This window comes from Helianthus annuus, chromosome 14 (assembly GCF_002127325.2).
Source record: "Helianthus annuus cultivar XRQ/B chromosome 14, HanXRQr2.0-SUNRISE, whole genome shotgun sequence".
In the NCBI taxonomy this organism is placed as follows: domain Eukaryota; kingdom Viridiplantae; phylum Streptophyta; class Magnoliopsida; order Asterales; family Asteraceae; genus Helianthus; species Helianthus annuus.
Window position 1 is genome coordinate 121511804 of NC_035446.2, and position 22903 is coordinate 121534706.

The 22903-nt window shown below is 34.3% G+C and overlaps 1 protein-coding gene and 1 non-coding gene across 29 annotated transcripts; one reads left to right on the forward strand and one right to left on the reverse strand.

Moving 5' to 3' along the window:
• LOC110909236 (UDP-glycosyltransferase 91D2) lies at window positions 1-1668 on the reverse strand. Its single transcript, XM_022154273.2, has one exon. The coding sequence runs from the start codon at window positions 1572-1574 to the stop codon at window positions 144-146; it is 1431 nt and encodes a 476-aa protein (XP_022009965.1). The 5' UTR covers window positions 1575-1668; the 3' UTR covers window positions 1-143.
• Window positions 1669-14021: 12353 nt separating this feature from the next.
• Window positions 14022-20999, forward strand: LOC110909234. Of its 28 annotated transcripts, none has more exons than XR_004879287.1 (18): window positions 14023-14225; window positions 14295-14406; window positions 14525-14553; window positions 14981-15025; window positions 15633-15978; window positions 16071-16204; window positions 16343-16438; window positions 16525-16630; window positions 16926-17032; window positions 17517-17596; window positions 17684-17802; window positions 18065-18435; window positions 18502-18616; window positions 18719-18799; window positions 19051-19124; window positions 19644-19945; window positions 20051-20133; window positions 20520-20999. It is a non-coding gene; the product is annotated as an uncharacterized LOC110909234 (transcript). The 28 variants fall into 28 exon arrangements; XR_004879288.1 differs by having other exon boundaries at window positions 14024-14225; window positions 18065-18139; XR_004879274.1 differs by adding an exon at window positions 20347-20400 and having other exon boundaries at window positions 14022-14225; window positions 18065-18799.
• The last annotated feature ends 1904 nt before the right edge of the window (window positions 21000-22903 follow it).

A 22903-nucleotide genomic window follows, 5' to 3' on the forward strand; every position in this document is an offset into this window, starting at 1 on the left:
TTGTCCAATTATCAAATGATATAAAAAATAACATGAAGATAAATATACAAATCACAAAAGGAACTATGACTCTATGAGTCTACAAATCACAGAACACTGATTCAATATAAGAAACCTGCTATTTTATACATTCCAAATGTAGATCATGCGACCACACGTCTCTTCTTTTCCAAATAATCTATGAAATCGTCTATATACTTCTTTTGCAATTTAGTGTCGCCAAACACGTTACTCCACGCCATCGCATTAGCCTTGTAGATCTTCCCTTCATCGTCGACTACAACCGACCTCACTGATCTGGCCACCGATTCCTTAGCGAAGGATCCATCTTCCTCATTTCTTGGGACCTCGACTCCCACCTGTTTGTCAACCAGTATTCGAGCAATCAGACCTTGGTCCACCAAAAAAGGTAGCATTATTAGAGGGTGACCGAACATAAGCCCCTCCACAGTTGAACTCCAACCACAATGAGTCAAGAAACCACCCACTGACTCATGGCTCAGTACTTGTAACTGAGGTACCCAACTCGTCCATACCACACCACGATCACGGGTTCGTTCCAAGAACCCGTTTGGCAACTCTACCGAGTTTAACTCGGTGGAACCTACGGGTTTTCTAAGAGCCCAAAAGAATGGCAACCCGGACAGCTCGAGACCCAAAGCTAACTCATCCAGCTCGCTTTTGCTCACCATAAACTCACTTCCTAATGCAACATACACCACATGACCTTTTTGTTGGCTATCAAGCCACTTCTTGACCGTCACCCATGTTTCATCTTTCTCATCTCCAATGTTTGTGGGTGGAAGTAATCCCACAGGAACCACCGGAAGCTGATGGAGCTTCTCTAAAAGGGTTAGCCATTGAGGCTCTAATTCATAGCAGTATCTCATAAACATACAATCAGATCCGTTCAAAATCATCCCCAAACGATATGCATCTGAAACCTCAGAAGCATTAGAAGAATAGTGGCACATTACCAAATTGGCCTCATGCTTTCGGTAGCATAGTTTGCTCGGAAAGGGAACCCACTTGGGGGGTGCCATTAAATCCTCAGCCGTCGTTCGATCATCTGAACCATTTATCAAGTCGTCGGCTGAGGCTCCAAGAAAAGCAATGAACCATGGGGTGACAATGGAGAAATGGGCACGCGAAATCCCAAGGCCAGCTGCAACGGACGGCAACCAGTAGGGAGCAAAGTCATAAATAATCCAGTCTGGTGACTCTTCCTCAAGAAACCGAGTGACTTCCGGCTGAAGACCGTCAAAAGCTCTTTTGAGGTGATCATGAGTTTCACCAGTGCGGAGGTCCATGGTGGCCTCAGCATTCTGTGGCAGCTCTTGAACATGTGGAAGAGTGAGTTTAACAAGATTTATGAGTGGTGAGAGATGGGAAGGGAGGGTAGGGAGACGTTGGATGTTTCTTGTGGTCGAAAGAAACGAGACTTTGTGACCATTTTGGGCTATGAATTTGGAGAGTTCGAGGAAAGGGAGGATGTGACCGAAAGCAAGCCATGGGAACATGGCTACATGAAGCTGCTTACGGCCGTGTAAGGAGTCGGTCTCGGTGGTAGCCATTGATGTAAATAATCAGGTGGTTCGCATGCAATTAGTTTGGATTTGTACATTTATAGAGCAATGAGTTCGTACTGTGTATCATTTCCATTTTGGTTTTAAAAAAGTAGTTGGGGTTTCTCTTTCATTTAAACGTATGGCCATGTTTTTCACTTTTCTTTATTAGTATTATTACTTTAGTCTATACTAGGTTACAACCCCGTGTATTACACGGGTTTAATAAATGTAATCAGCAAATTACGATTTTGGTCCATCTAGTTATATCACTTTTACCCTTTAAGCCCAAAAAGAATTTTTTTAACATCTGAGTCCCCAACGTCTTTTTTCTAACCCTTTTGGCCCTTAACGTCTTTTTTTTCTAACCCTTTTAGCCCCTAACATTTAATGGATGAGGCTAGTTTTAGGGGCCAAAATGGTTAGAAAAAAAGACGTTGGGAGGTTAGATGTTAAAAAAGTTTTTTTGTGCTAAAAGGGTAAAAGTGATATAACCATAGGGGCTAAAATCGTAATTTCCTCAAACGTAATTTATATACTAAATAAAAAACAATATATTTTTAAAACCTCATTTATTACACGTGTTGAGTAAATATAATTTTATATATTAAATAATAATAAAATTATATCTTTAAGAAACTCGTGTATTGTGCGGATTGAATGAATGTAATTTAATATACCAAACAACAAAAAAGGTATATTATAAAAAAATCTTGTGTATTCAAGGGTGGAAGAAATGTAATTTTGTATAGTAAATAATAAAAAAGTTATATTTAAAAAAACTCTGTGTATTGTACAGGTTGAATAAATCTAATTTTATATAGCAAATAATAAAAAAATGTTATATCTTTAGAAACCCTGTGTATTACACGAGTTTATCTATTGTTAAAAAAAATCTTTCTAAATCAAAACGGTTTTTTTTATTTTATTTTTAAATTAGGTTAATACTATATTAATAAATAATAATGTTTTGTTGCATCAAATTAAATTAATTTGGGTAACGGTTTGGTTTTTATAAAAAAAGTCTAAATGAGTGCTTACGATCCATAGGAGAATTGTTGAGTCGCTCCAAAACCTCAAGTGCCTACGTCCCAATGTTTTCTCTCTTGCAAATCTAAATCTTTCTTGATCTGAAGTGAGCAAGTATATATATTTTCATTTATCACTTTTACAATACTTTTTAGTTTGGATAAAACTTTACAATTTAAAGTTAAGTTTATGCCAATGATTTAGAGTTGATAAGATTTATATTAATTTAATAATAATTATCTACAATTAAAGATAGTCTAAAATAATGACAAGTGTCCCTTCATTGGTTTCTTTTATTATATAGTATAGATTAATAAACGAATTGAAATGAATAGTGATTTTAATATAATAATAATATATAGTTTTTTTTAATACTTTTATTATTTTAATATTATGATAATAGTTATTTTGTTTTTACTTTTTAACTTTAATATTTTTTTTTAATATCAAGGGTTGGGATAAGCTTGTTGTCAACCGGGATCAAACCAGTACTGGTATCAAAAATACCGGGACGGTCCTGTTCGGTATCAGTACACGAAGGTAAAAACCGATACTAATACAGAAAACGCCAAAAGTTGGTGCGGAATTGATATTGGACATCTTTTGGTTCGGGAAATTCAGTGCTGCTACCCGGTACCATTTGCTCATCTCTGATCACGGTTACAGTACGAACAACGGTATCGTACAACTTTTTTTTTTTTATTTTCTTCAACTTTTAATTTTTTCTTTTTTTAGTTTCAGGGGTAAGGATGAGCTCGGTGCCAACTGATACAGAATCGGTACTGATACCGAAAATACCGGTTACGGTACCGATATATATAGGTAAAAAAACGGTAGTGAACCAGTACCAGGAACGCCAAAAGTCGGTACCGAATTGGTACTTAAGATCTTTGGGTTCGGCAAATTTGGTACCGATACCCAGAACAATTTTCTCATCTCTGACCACGGGTTTCATACGAACAACATCGTTACCATACAACTTTTTTGGTTGATTTTCTTTCGGTTATCTTTTAGTGTTTTTTTTCTACATTTTCTTTTTATTCTTGTCAGCAGTTCTATTCGCAACACGCTCGTAGTGATTTCAAAACACATGTAAACACAGACTAGCGGCGAACTTCTTTAAACCTAGTTATCTAAATATATCTAATTTTAAATTTTAAGCGGATCTTGTTGGATTAATCGATTAGTTACGGTTCAAGGGTCACACGGCTAGCACGTTATCGGGTCACGGTTCAATAGTTAACGGGTCACGTGTCAGCTGACGGGTTAGTTCGCGGGTCACACGGGTCACGTGTTAGCGGGTTCTGCAGGTGAACAGGTCCACAACTTCGGCGAACTAACCCGTCAGAACCCGCTAACACGTGAAGTTGCGGACCTGTTCACCTGCAGAACCCGCTAACACGTGACCCGTGTGACCCGCGAACTAACCCGTCAGCTGACACGTGACCCGTTAACTATTGAACCGTGCAGTGGCGGATCTAGGATTCACGCCAAGCCGTAACGTTTTATAAATAAGCCGTAACGAAATCGAAAAAACATCAAATTTTTCCAAAATTTACACTAAAAACGTCAAATTTTCCCGAGCCAAGCCGTAGCGGAGGTTACCCCCCGGTTAAGGCTAGGTCCGCCCCTAGAACCGTGATCCGATAACATGCTAGCCGTGTGACCCGTGAACCGTAACTAACCGATTAATCCAATAGATCTATTATTAACCCTACTAGCCTGCACCTCGGCTAATCATAGTATTACTATTTATAGCAATAAAGTCATAGCCAAGGTGTGTTATTTATTTATTGGGTATTTTTTTCCACTCAGGTAATATGCCCTACCCTTTCACTTCGTTGAACGGTTTTTTTGGGCAGGCATTGTCGACGCTCATTATTAGGTAACAAGAACCAATGTCAGCATTTCCTAATGTGAATTATGTTTCTATTCAATACAATGTTGTAGAGGTTTGAAATTTAATTTTAGTTCTTTCCTGTAAATTAAAAAAAGAAAGTTATCCTACTGTTTATGAATTTAGATCAATGCTCTTTGAAGTGTGCATTGAAACTTGAAAGGTTTTAAGTTTGAATCAAGCAAATTTTGAGTTAAGTCACACTCCTTGACAATCAGAACCAGTTCGTTCAACTTATGTTTGAAAGCAGACAATCAACCTATGTTTCAAGCAGCACGATAATGGTTATTAAAGTGTATAGCTAAATATACAATGAAGGCTTCAATTATTTTTAGTAAAATGTAGCTAACATATCAAGTGTTAAGTCTTTTGTAGTCATATTGTTTATTTAGGATCATGGTTGCAAAAGTCGCTAGGCGCTCCCTAGTCGGTCAACCAGGGAGTTGAGAGTACTCGGTATAGGCGGAGAGTACTCGGGGAGTACCTGGACATGTTAAATTATAAAGAAATTAGTTTTCGGAAATTAAATATATGTCTAATAACATAAATTTAATAATATTTATAACAAAATACGTGAAAATAATATTTATTATTTAATATGATAGTCATATAAATTATGTTTTATTATTTTTTTAAGTCAAACTCGCCCCAAATTGACTTACTAGATCCGATTTTGGCCGAGTTTGACCAATTCTGAGTAATTAGGCGGAGTTGGAGAAAGTCGGCTCGGCAGCATACCTTGTAGCGACTACTCGGAAAGTACTCGGCCTTGGAAACCTTGTTTTACAACCATGTTTAGGATAGAGTGCAAACATCTTTTGTAAAATGTGGTTTTTAAACATGCACCACGAATTATGCTAAAAAAATCCAATATCTATGGGCTTAGCAGAAATCCTTACCTATGCAAACTCCAAAGACTTGTGAACCGCACAACACGTGGGGTAATTTTACTAGATAGTAACCAAATTTGCATTTGCGCAACGCGCGAGCTTATAAACACTAGTTACCTCTTATTATCAGTAATAATATATAAACATCATGAATGTTTCAAAGAAACATATTATTCCATATATAAATAAGCAAACTTTTTGTGCAATACCACTTGTAACATGTGCTTTAAGAGTTTTTCAAAAAAAAAACTTTGATTTTTTAATTTTAACCCAAAGGTTTTTACCTTTTACAATTTCAACCCTACATAATTATTCCATATATAAATAAGCAAACTTTTTGTGCAATACCACTTGTAACATGTGCTTTAAGAGTTTTTCAAAAAAAAAAATTTGATTTTTTAATTTTAACCCAAAGGTTTTTACCTTTTACAATTTCAACCCTACATAATTTGTTTTTTTAACTTTAAACCAAACTTTCCATTACTTTTAACCCAAAGGTTTTTACCTTTTACAATTTTAACCCTATATAATTTGTTTTTTTTTAACTTTAACCCAAAACTTTTCATTATTTGTAATTTAACTTCACAACTTTTGTCACTTTTACTTTTTCATCTTTGGCAAATTTTCGGTTTATGTATAGTTCTTAATTTTTCGAGTTAATACGACGCAACGTACAAGTGTGGTTCAACTTTTTTATGTTTTGTTTCAAATTTTGCAAGTTAATACGACGCAACGTACATGTGTGGTTCAACGTTTTTACCTCTATTTTTTCATGTTGGACAGGTTCGTCGCAACACGCAGACCCTAGGTCGAGTCAGTGTTGGTGGTCGATAACCGTTGTGTGACATTAGTACTATTTGACACCGTTTTACGCCCCGCCGCAACGCGGCGTGTGCTTTGGGGGTTTTCCAAAGAAAAAATCGTTATGCGTATGGTTGTCGTAACGTTGGCTTTGGGGTTTTCCAAAAAAAATGTTTTTTTTTTTACTTTTCAACCAAAAGTATTTCATAAATTACTTTTAACCCAAAACTATTTGTTTTTTACTTTTAACCCAAAATTTTTTATCTTTTGCAATCTATCCTCACAACTTTTTTTACTTTCAACTTTGTTCCTTTACAGTTTTAATTTTCCGCAAATTTTTCGCTTTATGCTTGGTTCTAAATTTTGTGACTTAACGCATCGCAGCATGCGTCTTTGGTTTAACTTTTTTCCGTTTCATTCTAAATTTTGCGAGTTAACATGACGCAACGTGCGGGTGTGGGTGAACGTTTTTACATCGTCTATTTTTCCCCGTTTGACAGGTTTAACATAACTTGCGGGTCCTAAATCGACTTAGTCATAACTAAAGAATCCCCGCCGCATTGCGGCGGGTCTCAATTCTAGTTATATTATATTTCATATTTGGTCCTTATTATACTATATGCTATGTTCTAATCTACATATTCATCGTTGTGAACTAAAAGAAAACTTTTGGGCAGTATACATAGATTATGTATAACTAGTAGGACTCCCCGCGCGATGCAGCGGGAACTCGGTCAGTATCAAAACCTATAAAATAAATTCGTGAGTTGTCGAAAAAGAAATTGACACGTGTTTTACATCGATTGAAAAACATAAAAACAAAAACCAATACCGGTTCTGATAATACTGATACCAACATCGATGTTATTTAATCAGAATCAGTTTGGTTTGATATAATATTGGTTAGGTACTATAACTCATATAACTCTGTTAAAAAAATAACAATTCTGTATTTAGTTTTGTTTTTTAATAAGTTGACGAACCCAAATTTTAAAAGAAAAATCAAATAATGTGATAAAGATGTATACATTATATAGTATAAAAGCTAAAACAGAAACTTAGAAAAATATATAACTACAATAAATAAATATATATATATATATATATATATATATATTAAATAAATGAACTTTACAATATATAATATATAAACAGGTTGCTAAAAGTTTTTGCATGTCCAATTGTACATGGTAAGCTTTATAGCTTGTTTGATTAAAAAACTCAAAAAACAAAATATAATACTCTAAGAAATAAATCTAAATAAATAATACATGTAGTTTGGACTTTTGAGCATTTATGACTGCTGTAAACGATGGAGCAAAAAAAATAAGTGGCAGAATTGTAATTTATATCCAACTATTGTCCAATTAGTTTACTGTTCCTAAGCCTATTCATGAAATGTTATATTATAGAATTATAGAATTATAGAATAGAATAGAATAGAATATCTTTATTCTTAATAGCTACATATAAGTTTCTAGAACATAGAAAAGCAGGATATCATATGATGATAATGTGTACGTGTAGGATGAACCAAATCCTCATTGAATTTTATTTTTCCATTAAAAGGGGCTCGCACATATTCTGTAGTACCCCCCTTGTGAATACTCCACCAGTATGAAAAGTTCTTAATGTTATTTGAGTACCCCGTTCTTCAATTGATTGACCTGCAATAATACATACAGCTTCTCCCAATTTGACCAGGTCGTCATGAGCTGGACTCTGGCCATAACATATTTGACAAATCCAAGATGTACTACTATGAGTAATGGGCTTCAAATAGAGATTAGTTGTGCTTTAAAAGTTATAAATCTATTGACAAGTACATCTACTCTCTCTCTCTCTCTCTCTATATATATATATATATAGGACAATGCTAGACAGAAAACCCTCATTTAGGTAGAAAACTCTGGAAACCCAAATCTCCCCCCATTTTTACCCAACCTCCCGACATTTTTTTTTTGAAAAAAATTACACATGTAATATACATGTTTTAGAGTGTTTTGGGCAAAAAAAAAAAAAACAAAAAAGCGCCGAAGGGATTTTAAAAAAAAAAATAAACAAATTTCAGTGCCTAACATGTGTTAGGCAAAAAAGCCAGAAATTGATGAATTTTTTTTTAATTATCCCTTCGGCGCTTTTTTGATTTTTTTGGCCCAAAAGTCTTAAAAACATGTATATTACATGTGTTATTTTTTTCAAAAAAAAAATGTCGGGAGGTTGGGTTTTCTAGGGTTTTTTATATAGATAGGGTTTTCTATATAGCCCAACTCTCTCTCTCTCTCTCTCTCTATATATATATATATATATATATATATATATATAGGGGGAGGTTCATTTGAGAAGAAAATTTAATTGAGAAGAAAAAGAACAAAGGGTAAAATTGTAAAATATCAAGTAGTTATTCTTTTATCTCATTTATTACAATATTTAAGTAATTAATTACTCATAAAGACTATTATTTTCTACCCTAATTTTCATTGCCTACACACATAAAAATATATCCTACACATTTCGAAATTATGATACACATACGTAAATTTATCATACACAACTCGTAATTTATCCTACACACCTAGTAATTTGTCTTACACTCTATTTTTTTTTTTTTTTTGAAAAAAATATATATTTTGAAATTAAGTTACAAATTTAATTTAGTTAGCTATTAAAAAGGAAGAATAGAAATTAATGATCTATGTAATTTTACAAATATACCCTTACATTAAAATTAAATGCAAATATTAAATGATTTAAAATGAAACATTCTTATTAGTTGAAACTTATTCTTTTTTCTTCTTACAAAAAAATTCTTCTCATTTGAACATTTCACTATATATATATATATATAGGTGACCGCTAAAATGAAAACCACCTCCAATTGTAAGAACCACGAGAACCAGTTCCTAACCATTAGATCTTCAAGATCAATGGATGAGATTAAAATTAGTTAATATTAATATTAAATAGTTTTTGTCTTATTATGTCTTTAATATTTTAATCCAAAAGGGTAATTTAGTAAAATTACTTTCTTTTGTATTTTAGTCTTTATTATTTTTTTATTACATTTTTGTTTTATTATATTACTTTTTATTTTTTAAACATAATTTTTTTATTAAAAACCATTTTTAAATTCAGATTTTTTAAAAAAAATTAATTTTACGCGCCGGTTTTTGCACGCCGTTTTTACGTCCGGCTTTTTACGCGTCGTTTTTTCACGCCGTTTTTTTACGCTCGGCTTTTTCAAGCGGCGTTTTTTTAAAAGCGCCATTTTTTACATGCCGTTTTAAGTGGCGTTTTATTTTTTCACGCCATTTTTTACGTCCGGCTTGTTTATTTCGGATAGAGTGCAACATCTTTTGTAAAATGTGGTTTTGAAACATGCACCACGAATTCTGCTAAAAAGTAAAAAATCGAATATCTATGGGCTTAGCAGAAACCCTTACCTGTGCAAACTCCAAAGACTTGTGAACCGCACAACACGCGGGGTAATTTTACTAGATAGTAACCAACTTTGTAATTGCGCAACGCGCGACGCTTATAAATACCAGTTACCTCTTATTATCAGTAATAATATATAAACATCATGAATGTTTCGAAGAAACATATTATATTATATTTCATATTTGGTCCTTGTTATACTATATGCTATGTTGTAGATTATCACTTTCCTACAAGAGATCTGTCGGGAAAACTCTTCCTAAATTTAATACCACCTGTTGTTTTTTATATGGGACTATGGGTTGAGCCAAAATGAACTAAAAAACTACTGAGGGGTTAGAAATATATCTTCGCTTAACAGAAAGAGAATAAGCGTTCATTTGATCTTGATCCTTGTGGATCGAGCAGGGGCCTAGACTAGATCTCCAGGGAACCCCTAATAATATCCATAAATGACTTGTTTTTGGTAAGAGATGAATATTATCATACGTAAATTTCGGTGCATGGTACATATCGGTATTCGAGTGCATTCCGCCCTCTGAGTCAGAATAAATATGTTTTCGAACCTTCTCTTTCAAATTCAAAGTGGATGTTCACGCGCAAATCTCAGCAATGACTTGTTCTAATCTACATATTGATCGTTGTGAATTAAAAGAAAACTTTTGGGCAGTATACACAGATTGTGTATAATATCTTTATTCTTAATAGTTACATATAAGTCTCTAGAACATAGAAAAGCAGGATGTCCATGATGTGTACGTACCAAATCCTCATTGAATTTTAATTTTCCATTAAAAGGGGCTCGCACATGTTCTGCAGTACCCCCTGTGAATATTCCACCAGTATGAAAAGTTCTTAATGTTAATTGAGTGCCCGGTTCTTCAGTTGATTAACCTACAATAATACCTACAGCTTCTCCCAATTTGACCAGGTCGTCATGAGTAACATAATTGACAAATCCAAGATGTACTATTACGAGTAAAGGGGTTCAAAGAGAGATCAGTTGTGCTCTAAAAGTTATGAATCTATTGACAAGTACATCTACTATATATATACTAGTGGGAATGCCCGCGCGTTGCAACGCGTGTTTTGTTTGACATCGAATTTAAAAATACCTATTACGAACCACAACCCATACCAGGTTTTTAACATTTTTCATTCAATGAAAAATAGCCGTAGAGGTTTCCATTCCACAGAAAACCCGCACGATATTGCGGCGACAACAATATATAATGTTGCACTTGTTTTTGTTAGTTTGATAAGCATCTCATGATAGATCGTACAATGGATGCCCTACAACTTGACAATGACATCAACTATGCATTTTCAACATAAAATCAAAGACTCGGCTTAAACCAAAGACAATGCAAACTTTTGATTTTCGTCGACGACCTAAACTTAAACCAAAAATCAAAGACTCGGCTTAAACCAAAAATCAAAGACTCGGCTTAAACCAATTACAGATCACCATATCTATAGATTGTATTAGATCACCATATGTGATAGTTAGAAAAATGTATAAGATGCAAAAGAAAAGTTTTGTAAACCTTTAAGAAAATGTGCTTTCATTTGATGCCATGACTCGGATGAACTGTATTATCTGCAAATTCTTTTAAGACTGTATAAAAGTATATATGTAAAAATTTGCAACTATGGTGATTTGGCTACAATGAAGAGAGTTGATAGATGTCCAAAACATAATGGTTAGATTCCAAATAAATAGACCCTAATGGATACACTATAAGAAAATTCAGCTTTAGCGGGGACAAAAATCGTCGCTAAAGCCTGTTAATCAATAGCGACGATGAGGGTCGCCACTAAAACTATTTTTTTGGATTTTTCTGGTTTTTTGGTTTTTTCCAATTTTTTTTCATATTAAAACCTGACCTTTTCTGGTTCACGAGCCACAGAAACTAACCAAACTACATAAGCATAATCTACATAAGCGTAAACTACATAAATGTCACAATCCGAAATCGTAAATCGTTTTAAGTCACTAATACGTCATAAAACTACTTAACATCTAAAATGTCATAATTTTAAATCATATCCGTATCATCATCGCTGCCATCATGAATTACTATTTGACCCTTTATTTCTTCACATTGTTTCAATAAAAGGAATAGGTGTGTATTTTCTATATATACAAGACAGAAACATATTTACTAGATCCCTATATAATACATCTTGCAAAAAATTCTCCATCCTGACTCATGTAGTTTTATCCATACTTTGTAACTTGCCCATCCTAACCCCCCTAAGAATTATGACTAACCCAAAACAATCCATATATTTTTACACAGAGTCCATTTCAACCCAAATTCATACAATTAGGTCAGGATTGTCGGGCCTACCTACAAACATACATGCTTATACATACTATACTACACAAAATTAAGAAACTAAAAGAGAGATTGAAAAGAACGTAACCAGGGGTGACCGGATTTCAGTGGAGATGGTCGGATTCCAGTAGAGGTGACCGGATTCAGTAGAGATGACCGGAAGTGGTTGCATTTTAATGGAGATGACCTACAAACACTATACAAAATCAAGAAATATAACTATATAACTAAAATAAGCAACAATATAAAGAACCCTAACCGTGTATGTCGCCGGAGGTGGTTGGATTTTAGTGGACGTTACCGGAGGTGGTTGGAATTGAGTGGAGGCAGCCGGAATCTTTAGTGTTTTGAGTGGGGTGGAAGGAGCACAGCTTGGAACGAGGCTCACAGACACCAGAAACCCCTTGGAACCATATTAGGGCTGGTGGAGATGGTGAGTGGAGATGGTGCAGGGTAGAATGGAGGAAAAGGGAATGGATAAGGGGTTTATCCCGCTTAAAACCTTTAGTAGCGACTAAACTGGGATATCTCCCTGATCGTTGGATCAGGTTTTTATCCAACGGCCAATAAGTGATCATTGGACCAATGACACAGATACACCTTTAGCGGCGACATATTAGCAGTCGCAGCTAATGTTGCCGCCACTAAAGCTCATAATTCTTGTAGTGTAAATAGCCTTAATTGCAATAATTATGGATTCGATGACAAACGTTTAGGAGTTCGTACTTATTCCCACTATTTGTAAACTAAAAGACTAGGGGCAAAAAAGAAAGCTCAGATTATATGGATGGAACACAAAAAAAGTTTGAACAAATCATGACCTCATGTAGTGAACAAATTACAAAATAATAATAATAATAATAATAATAATAATAATAATAATAATAATAATAATAATAATAATAAGAGAAAAATGCTCGGATAGTCCATGTGGTTTCGTCTTTTTTCACCTATAGTCCCTAACTTTCTAAAATTACCTGAGAAAACTAACTGATGTTAGGCACAGAGACTATCCGGGAACAAAAATTGAAAACTTGGGAACTATTCAGATAATTTTAGAAAGTTGGGGACTATAGATGAAAAAAGGCGAAACCACAGGGACTATCCGGGCATTTTTCTCTAATAATAATAATAATAATAATGATGATGACGATGATGACGATGATGACGATGATGACTAATAATAATAATAATAATAATAATAATAATAATAATAATAATAATAATAATAATAATAATAATAATATATAATAATAGAATTTAAGATGCAAATTGCATTCATCTCTCATCAAAACAGAAGAAGATTTTGTTATCTGACAATTAGGTAGTAAGGGTAAAAACAAAAGTGTTTAATAACAAATAAAATCACTTAAGTATCAAAAATTAGCAACACAATTGATGCATGTGTAGCGTTATATGTTTTTATTGATATTTTAAGCCCTTTTTAACATATTAGTCAACTTTTAAATTTATAAAAACGATATTCTACTAACACTAAACACACATATGGGCAAATGCACCCATCGTGAGCGTAGTATAGCGTTGGTAAGATACCGAGGTCGTCCAAGGACACAAGTGTTTTTAGTACCGGTTTATCCTCAACGTCTAATCAAATCAAAAGTTTTAGAAAAAGTTTTAAACATGAAAAATAAAAACTAAAAATGCTGAAAAAAAAATAAAATAGAGAGACAAGATGAATCACTTGGATCCGACTCGCCTTTAATGTAACCTTTGATGATTTCCGCACTTTTACACTTTTTATGAGATTATCTTAGTTATAGTAGTAGGCCCCTCTTTTGAATGTGACGTTACCCTCAACCCAGTTGTTTGAGTCAGCAAGGATACAATCCCAAAGGGTCGGAATATTGAAAGTAATTAATCTATATATATAATAAACAAACAAGGTTTGGGACACGTGGCACTATGTGGTGCAACTTCACATTGGTTTTGGCGGGAAAACATGAGAAACCTTATATTGTAACACGGGATCCGAATGGCAACAACCATACCCGGATTTTTTACCCGTCGTATATATTCATCTAAAGAAACCCTAAATGTTCTAATCACTCATTTTTTTCACACCGTCATCCCAAAAACCAAAAATTGCTGTGTAGATCATTCCTTCTCATCTTCAGTACATTGATTCATGAATGTGTTAGTATCTAAAATACCACACATCGCGATTAGGGTTTTCTTCAATGTATCTACTCCTGCATTGCTCCTCCATCTCTGTGTGGATCTGATCGTTAATATCATCATAAAGGTTAGATTTAAAAAATTAATCAACTATCATTCTTGATTTTCTTAGTTTTTCTGACTATTTGTCTCTTAGATTTCGAAAATTAATCAACTATCATCATTTGATACCCAATTGGAGCAACATGCTTATTCTTCATGGTAACCCTAATTCTTTTAGCGTAGCCTTTTCGTGTCTGAAAATCAAGGTACCCGTATCTCTAACCCTAATTTTATCAAATTCATTATCATGTATTCAAAATCTCATTGTTCTATTTCTGATTCATGTTGTTCAACATCGCAAATCCGACCACTGGATGCCAAAAGAAGTTTTAAATCGATGATGACCAAAAGTTGTAAGCGCTCGATCCGTACTCTTAATTTGAATTTGAGACTTGCTATATGAAGATTAATGATATAGAGTTGGTGATTGTGTGTGTTTTATAAATCGTAGTTGTTTGTTAATCCAATGTGAGTTTATTTTACAGTTATCTCGCTTCGTTTTAACTTTGTTTCACTGATTTGATGTTAAGATTAGGGCTATATCAATTTATTCAGTTTAGCGTTTATTTTTGTTCATATTACATTTTTTTACAAATCAATACAGATTAGGGTTTTTTTGTTCATATTAGGGTTTTTTTTTGTTCAAATTTGTTACATCATATATAGTGCTGGAAGGAGATCCTATCTTAGTTTAAAGTGGGCTGAACGGGCTTGAATTGCTGTTAACAAGATTCCAGGTATATATGTTCTTCATTGCTATCTGCCTTTGGTTCCATTCAGGTAGGAAATTTTACATCTCCGAGTGGACAGGCGAGAGCTATGCAGGTACATGAGTGTAACCAAATGTTGTTCCTTTTATCGTATGCTACGTGGCCCGTTAAGTAGTTAGCTAAAGCCATTATAGATGAATTTTGCTCTATCTAAGTAGTGGTTACAACTTATGAGTATGCGTCTTGTCAAAGAAAACTTTTTTTTTCTGGAATTTTGACCGAAATGATGACTGTTAAAGTGTTTATTAACTTTGGGATCCCTTGTAAGAGTAATCAATTCTAGAAGCGGGAAAGATAGGTGATTATTTAACGGGTATTTCTTAATGCGTCCAGACGAGTTGAGCTGGTGCGGCCTTAAACACATTTTGTCCATTTTTTTTACAAATTTTACAAAGACTTAATGTGTAACATAAGAATGTAATATTGTTAATTATGAATCTAAGTTTTTAATAAGCATTTTAAAACACTTTGCGACCTGGCTGACCCGCTTGACTTGTTTCCATTTCACTTAAATTCTAAAAAAAATAGTCGTTGAAGATAAAATGCAACCCATGCCGAACCATTTGTAGTCAAACATGTCGGTATTGCCATGACTAATCAGCTCCTTTCAATATAGGACGACGAATGTGATTTATGGTAATTTGATTAGTTTTTTTTTTCAGGGCATTCTGTTCCTCAATTAAGCCAAGCCATTGTGAGATACAACAAAGCAAACACAGGAAGTCCCATTAATATCAAGGGTTACATGGTGGGGAATGCCTTAACGGATGATTATAGTGATCATGTTGGACTTTTCCAATTTATGTGGGCCGCTGGTCTGATTCTTGACCAAACTTACAAGAAAGCAAACGAATTATGTGACAAGGAATCGTTTATTCACCCCCACCTGAGTGTCAGCGGATAACAGATATTGCTTATGATGAAATGGGTGATATTGATGCTTATAGCATCTTTACTCCTACTTGCACTGGCAACGGTGTCACAAAGCGGCTTCGAAGAAAATGGTATGTGGGTATTCTTTTTTTTTTTTAATTTACCGCACAATAAAGGTTAAATTTCTAAATATGGGTTTATATTGGCTACGTGTTTCCGTATGACAGAGGGTAGGGCATATTGGGCAGAGTTATGATCCTTGCACCGAACAACACTCCATAGCTTACTTTAATTTACCGGAGGTTCAAAACACGCTTCATGCTTATCGTTTTAACTCATCAAAAACCTGGGTAACCTGCAGGTACAATTGTATTTTAAAATATATTCTACCAATTAACCATCACATTGTATTCCAAATATTGCAAACTATGGTCATATTTAATTTGGAAATTTAATATTTTTGTTTTGTGATAGTTAACAACTTAATTCTGTTGTGTAGCGGTGTTGTGGGGATGTACTGGCAAGATTCTCCTATATCTGTGCTTGATGTCTATCAAGAACTTATAATTTCAGGACTTCGTATATGGATGTTCAGGTTATTGTTAATTCTTATTTAGCAAGTTTTAGACGATAATGCCACCATTTTGTTCTTAATTTTAGTTTATTTTTGTGTTGCTATAGTGGTGATACGGATGCAGTGATTCCTACCGCTTCTACACGTTATAGCATATACGCTCTCAACCTTACGACAATCAGCCCATGGCGTGCCTGGTATGAAGATGCCCAGGTAGCTCCATCCATCCTCAAGATATACATATACATATACATATACATACACACAGGGGCGGAACCAGAGGGGGGTCAAGAGGGTCCGTTGACCCTCCGGTTTCCGGAACTTTTTGAATTTTTTTTATAAATTATGAGTTTTTGAAGAACAAACTTAGAGATGGACCCCCTAATTTGAACCGGTATAGAATATAAGCTTATGATGACCCCCTAGCTAAATCGTTCTGGTTCCGCCACACATATACATAATTACATATGCATAATTACACTTGAATAAATATTAACATCTTGCAAAGGTTTTACATGGAAGATTGAAACTTGAGCCTTCATCTTGTAACGGAAATGTGAACTGCAGTGGAAATGTTCATCAACCTATGCTATTCTCACATTTAACAGGATTTAGGTAACTTCTTTTCATCATATATTTACAAATTTAAACCTATCTTGATGATGGAGTGGATGACATGACCAAACTTTCTTATTTGCATGAGTCTGGTGTTTTGCATAGACTATGAACCTGATAAACTCTATGTAAGAGAGGATACAATATCTAATTTCATTCAGTTTTCTATTTTTATTTGGTAGAGATGGTAAATTTAACTCCAACGGGTCATATCGAAAACATTTTTTAGATTATTTATATTTACTTATTATAGTTTTCGGTCATTATGAATGCCCTGGTTATTTTGAAATTTTGAATGAATAAAGTGTATGGAAATCATATTGGCCCTTTAGATTATTACGTGTTCTCACGTTGTGGCAGACTTATACAGGAAATATCCTCATCTTCGTTAACCCATTAGTTTGTGATGAAAAACATGTACAATGAGATATTTAGTTACAATATTGTCTGATTTGAAATGTTTTCTTACATATTAATGTTGCAGACCGGTATATCCACCTTATGCAAATGGAAGATGTATGCACACGCTCATGATTATAATATCAACTCTATTTCTATAAATAGGTAAAACAATTCACTTGGTACCTTTGTTTATATCACTTCATTTTGTGGCACTTAATTACTGATATGACTTCGGTGAACTTTTTATAGTGACGGGGAGACGTTTATTTCTGCGGATGACCTTAGGATAAACTTATGGAATCTTGAGGTTAGTGACCAATGTTTTAATATCATCGACATGAAGCCGTCAAATACGGAGGATCTTACAGGTGATTAATATGTTAATCTAGCTTCCTGCTTCACGTATTTAGCAATCTTTCGATGATTAAACCCTAATTTGTTATATTTATTTTACACACATAGGGTTTGTTATATACCTCTTTAAATTTTAGTAGATTTCTTGACAAAATGGGCTGGTTGTGGGTCGCCGACATACCTTTTTTATGGATGTTATTTTTATATGGATCCCGCGTGTGATATCCAGACTTTTATATTTACCGACTTTGACTTTTTCCGATACTTGTTTCCTAGGATAAGAAACCTGCAAACTTTCTTGTAACATCCCTCCGAGTAGAGAAGTTATCAACAAATGTGTTTGCCACTAAGGTATTATGTCATTTTAATATAGAGTAAAGTACACGAATGGTCCCTGTTGTTTACATAAACTTTTTATTTGGTCCCTAGCTTTATAAAAGTACACGGATGGTTCCTGTGGTTTGAACTTTGTAACGCATTTAGTCCCAAGCCAACAAATCTAAAGGTTTTAGCATGTCCAAGTTAGGGACTAAATGCTTTACAAAGTGCAAACCATAGGGACAGATGCATACGTGCAAATATAATGCCATCAACCCGTTTGGAACAGATGCATACGTGCGTTATATGCTTCTTAAAAGGCTGCAAGAGTAAGTTACCATAATACCATATCCATATCCTAAATTTTTTGTTTAAAAATTGAGCATGTGAAACAGACGTACCAAAATAGAAGATGGCAACAAGATGATCCAAGGAGTGGGTGTGGAGTCTCTTTCTGAAGAGGAGCTTCATCAAGCATGTTGGGATCGTGGCTTACTTGGATTGTGCTCGGTTGATAAAATGAAGCAACAGCTTATTTTGAAATAACAAATAAGTTTAAATATTTGTATTGTCATAACAAAAAATTAAAAGGGTTTATACTTATTATTGCAGATTCGTGATTCGTTGGACTTCTCCCTTAACCATTCAGTACCATCTTCGTTAGGATTCTCACACCGATACTTTTGAGGCTAGGTAAGATTCAATAATAATTTTTAAACTGTTTACGTATTTAGCAATCTTACAGGTGATTAATATGTTAATCTAGCTTCTTGCTTCACGTATTTAGCAATCTTTCGATGATTAAACCTTAATTTGTTATATTTATTTTACACACATAGGTATTTAACAATCTTTCGATGATTAAACCTTAATTTGTTTATTTTAATTAATTTATATCTTCATTTTATTTTTCACGTAATCAATGTATTTATGTTTATTTTTAGCCAACATAAGAAGCTAGCGGAAAAAAAGGATGCTGGTGATTATCACTCTCGGAAGCTTTGGGGCAATCACTCAGGTGCTCACATTCAATTATTGATGTGAAACATACATTCTCTCTTATTTAGAGAAAAATTCCAATTTCGTTCCTGTCGTTTTTTGCCGGTTTTGCGACTTTCATCTAAAGGTTTGTTTTTCCGCATCTGGATCCAAAAGGTTTGAAGTCTTGCTATTTTCATCCGGCTCTTTAACTCCATCCATTTTTCTCACTTAAGTCTATTTCTGTCTTTTTTGTTAACTTAAAGGGCAAGTTGGTTTTATTTAGGGGTATACGATCTTTTTACATAAAGTGAAAAAGACTGAGTTGCTCTTTAAGTTAGCAAAAATGACAGAAATATCCCTAACTTGACGGAGAAAAATGGATGGAGTTAACGAGATGAATGAAAATGACAAGACTTCAAACCTTTGGATCTAGATGCGGACAAATAAACCTTTGGACAAAAGTCGCAAAACTTGCCAAACCTCAGGGACAAAAATGGCATTTTACTCTCTAATATTTACTTTGAAATAAAATTGACATGTATTTTGAATCATGCAGTTTAAATCGATTCTTCCAGATAGAAAAACGAAAGTCGACATCTCTCTAGCTGGCCCATTTGTAGGGTCCGCACTATCACTTTCAATGTTTGTTGTTGGGCTGCTACTTTCTTTAAAACCAGAAACTACAGCTGTTATGGTGCAGGTTCCTAGCATGCCTTTTCAGGGCTCTCTACTCCTCGGGCTCTTTAGTAGAGCAACTTTAGGTTATACGTACATCTTCCTGCTTCACAATATTGCAAGATGCTGGAAGATGTATTCACACGCTCATGATTATAATATCAACTGTATTTCTATAAATAGGTAAAACAATTCACTTGGTACCTTTGTTTATATCACTTCATTTTGTGACACTTAATTACTGATATGACTTTGGTGAACTTTTTTTATTTATGCGGATGACCTTAGGAAAAACTTATGGAATCTTGAGGTTAGTGACCAATGTTTTGATATCATCGACATGAAGCCGTCAAATATAGAGGATCTTACAGGTGATTAATATGTTAATCTAGCTTCCTGCTTCACGTATTTAGCAATCTTTCGATGATTAAACCTTAATTTGTTATATTTATTTTACACACATAGGTATTTAACAATCTTTCGATGATTAAACCTTAATTTGTTAACTTTAATTGAAACATCGTTCTACGCCTTTATTCAATATTCTTACTTTTTAATATTATATTTAAAAATATGTATTCAAGATAGGTTTTCTCGGTTATCCAAGATATGTTATGGTACAACTTTTTAGATTCCAGGTCAATATTGTTCTCCGATTTGCACGATTCTGCCAATTTATTTTATTTTATTTTTTTTTAAACTTTGGGTACTAACGAATATCTTTTCATTTGTTTTAATTGTGATATATATACTTTAGTTGTCTCAGTTTAGAAACAACGCAAGGCTGAAAACGATACGATGATCAAATGACGAACGACTCTCCAAAGGTACGTTTCAGATGGGAAGTAGAAAGTTCAACATTTCCGTCCACATTATTGGTTTCTTCACCAATAAGAACGTCATTGTGAATTTTGATAAAACACCTGTTGGAGGTGAACAACGTACGAAAGTGACGCGATAGATTACTGATAGTGTGGATTTGAAGTGTGGGATCAGCAATCCAGCTCAGAAGGCTTATTTTTCCAAGTTTCCGGGTTGAGTTTGAAATTGTTTGATGTTTTATATCATCTAACACTAAGATTGATTCATATACCATTAAAGATGCTTAGAGATGTCGTATGGGGTGTTTTATGAATTGTAACTTTTGGTGCAAATATCAATTCTGGTGATGTACAAATCAATTTGAAATTTTGTGCATAGAGTTTGATTGATGAATATAAGTTGTTTTACTTTAATATGTATAAATTGTGCATCTTTTTTCTTGATTGAGAAGGAATCCTAACGTTTTTGTTCATTGATCTGTTCAAAGTATGCCCTGTCATGTTTCTTGAATCAGTTAGAAAGATCTATGGGTTACGTTTATTCTCTATTCCTAATAATTTGTTTTTTACCTCTTGTCAATAATTTGATGAGTCTTAGCTCAAGTAGAGATATAACATATTTAAGTACTTTCATCATCAACACATGATCGCCTTTTGTGATGTTGAATATCATAAAAATTCAACTAAAAGAGTAATATAACATAATTAAAAAATAAACAATATAACATTTTCTATGGGTTATGTAACAACTTTTAACTCAGATCTCAATAATAATTAAAAGGTAATAGCTTTACATGAAAACTATGAATACACATGTAGACAAACTTAGGATACCAATGAAACGAAACAAATAAATTATTGTCAGAAGGGAAAAAAGATACTAACGGCTTTCAATATGTTGTTTGTGTACTTTTTATTATCAAAAACAAAATTCTCCTAACCCGGGATGTTCCCGGGTGATAGCCTAGTTAAGTTATTAATGCGTAATGTGGTAGGCCCCTCTTTTGAAGGCGACGTTACCCTCGGCTAAGTGGTTTGAGTCAGCAGGGATACATTCCCAAGTAGCCGGGTTAATGTATTAATAGTAGTTTACATATGAGGGGATCAAGCCATTCGCACCCCCACCATTCAATACCAGTGGGTATTGAAGGAGGACCTAGTAAGCTTGACCCAGGTCCTTGCAGGATCTATACACTGAACAAGGAAAGAACCTTACCAAACCATTCCCTTAACCCCCGACTAGGTAGCCAACATATCTCTATATAGACCGTAGAGATATGAATGGTGAAAATCTTTTTTTTTATATATACAGTAAAATAATGCCAAGACACCACGGACAAATGATAAGGAAGTTTCACCTTCAACATAAGAAAGTAGTTATTAAAGTCATTAATACAAAACCAAATAAAACGTGCGAAAAGCTTAAAAATCAAAAGTATTACATTAAATGCTTGTCTTCAACAAGTAATGTAAGAGACTTAGGCAAACATGACCTTTGATTGTCAAGAACTCTTACTATCAATCTTGGATCCCGAGACTACTTCACTAAGCACCCCTATTTATAGCATGTACAGAAGCCCGGACATGGCCCCGTGTCCGCTAGACACGGCCCCGCGGCCATCCTCTTTCTCTTTCTTCATTAATTACAATTGTCTGCATTAGGCTCCACACGCCCCCGTGTTCACTGGGCACGGCCCCGTGTGTAGAAGCGTATCTGTACTATCAAGATTCTGCGAATTTTAGCGTTGACCACGGCCCGTGTTGAGCTGGGCACGCCCCCGTGCTGGGAATAGAAGCTTTTACAACTTTGTCATTTTCTGCAGACACCTGGCCACGCCCCCGTGTCCGCTGGGCACGGAGCCGTGGTCAGCCTTCTGTTTCTTGTTTTTGCTTGGGAAGATGCTGTCGAGGGGTTGGGCATGCCACGTTTATTCCTTTTCTTTGTATTTATTTTAGATTTTGCTGCATATTTGTTCCTTTTGTTCATTTAAGCTCATTTGGTCCTGAAAATACAAAAGGAAGACAAAAGCACACTTTTTCCAACATTAGTACTAAAAAAAGGGTTAGTTTTATGCCTCATTTGATGTAATTTATATGTTGCATTTTGCACACATCAAATACCCCCACACTTGAATCTTTGCTTGTACTCAAACAAAACTCTTTATTATGTGGCTTACACACGCAAATGGATTGGGTAGAAGAAAAGTTTTGGGCTTGTCTTGAGTGTCGGGAATTCAAGTTCTTTATTGGGTTTTATTTTTATATTATTTACAATCCTATTCGTTATGATTTATTTAGAACGTTTCATAAGAGAAATTAC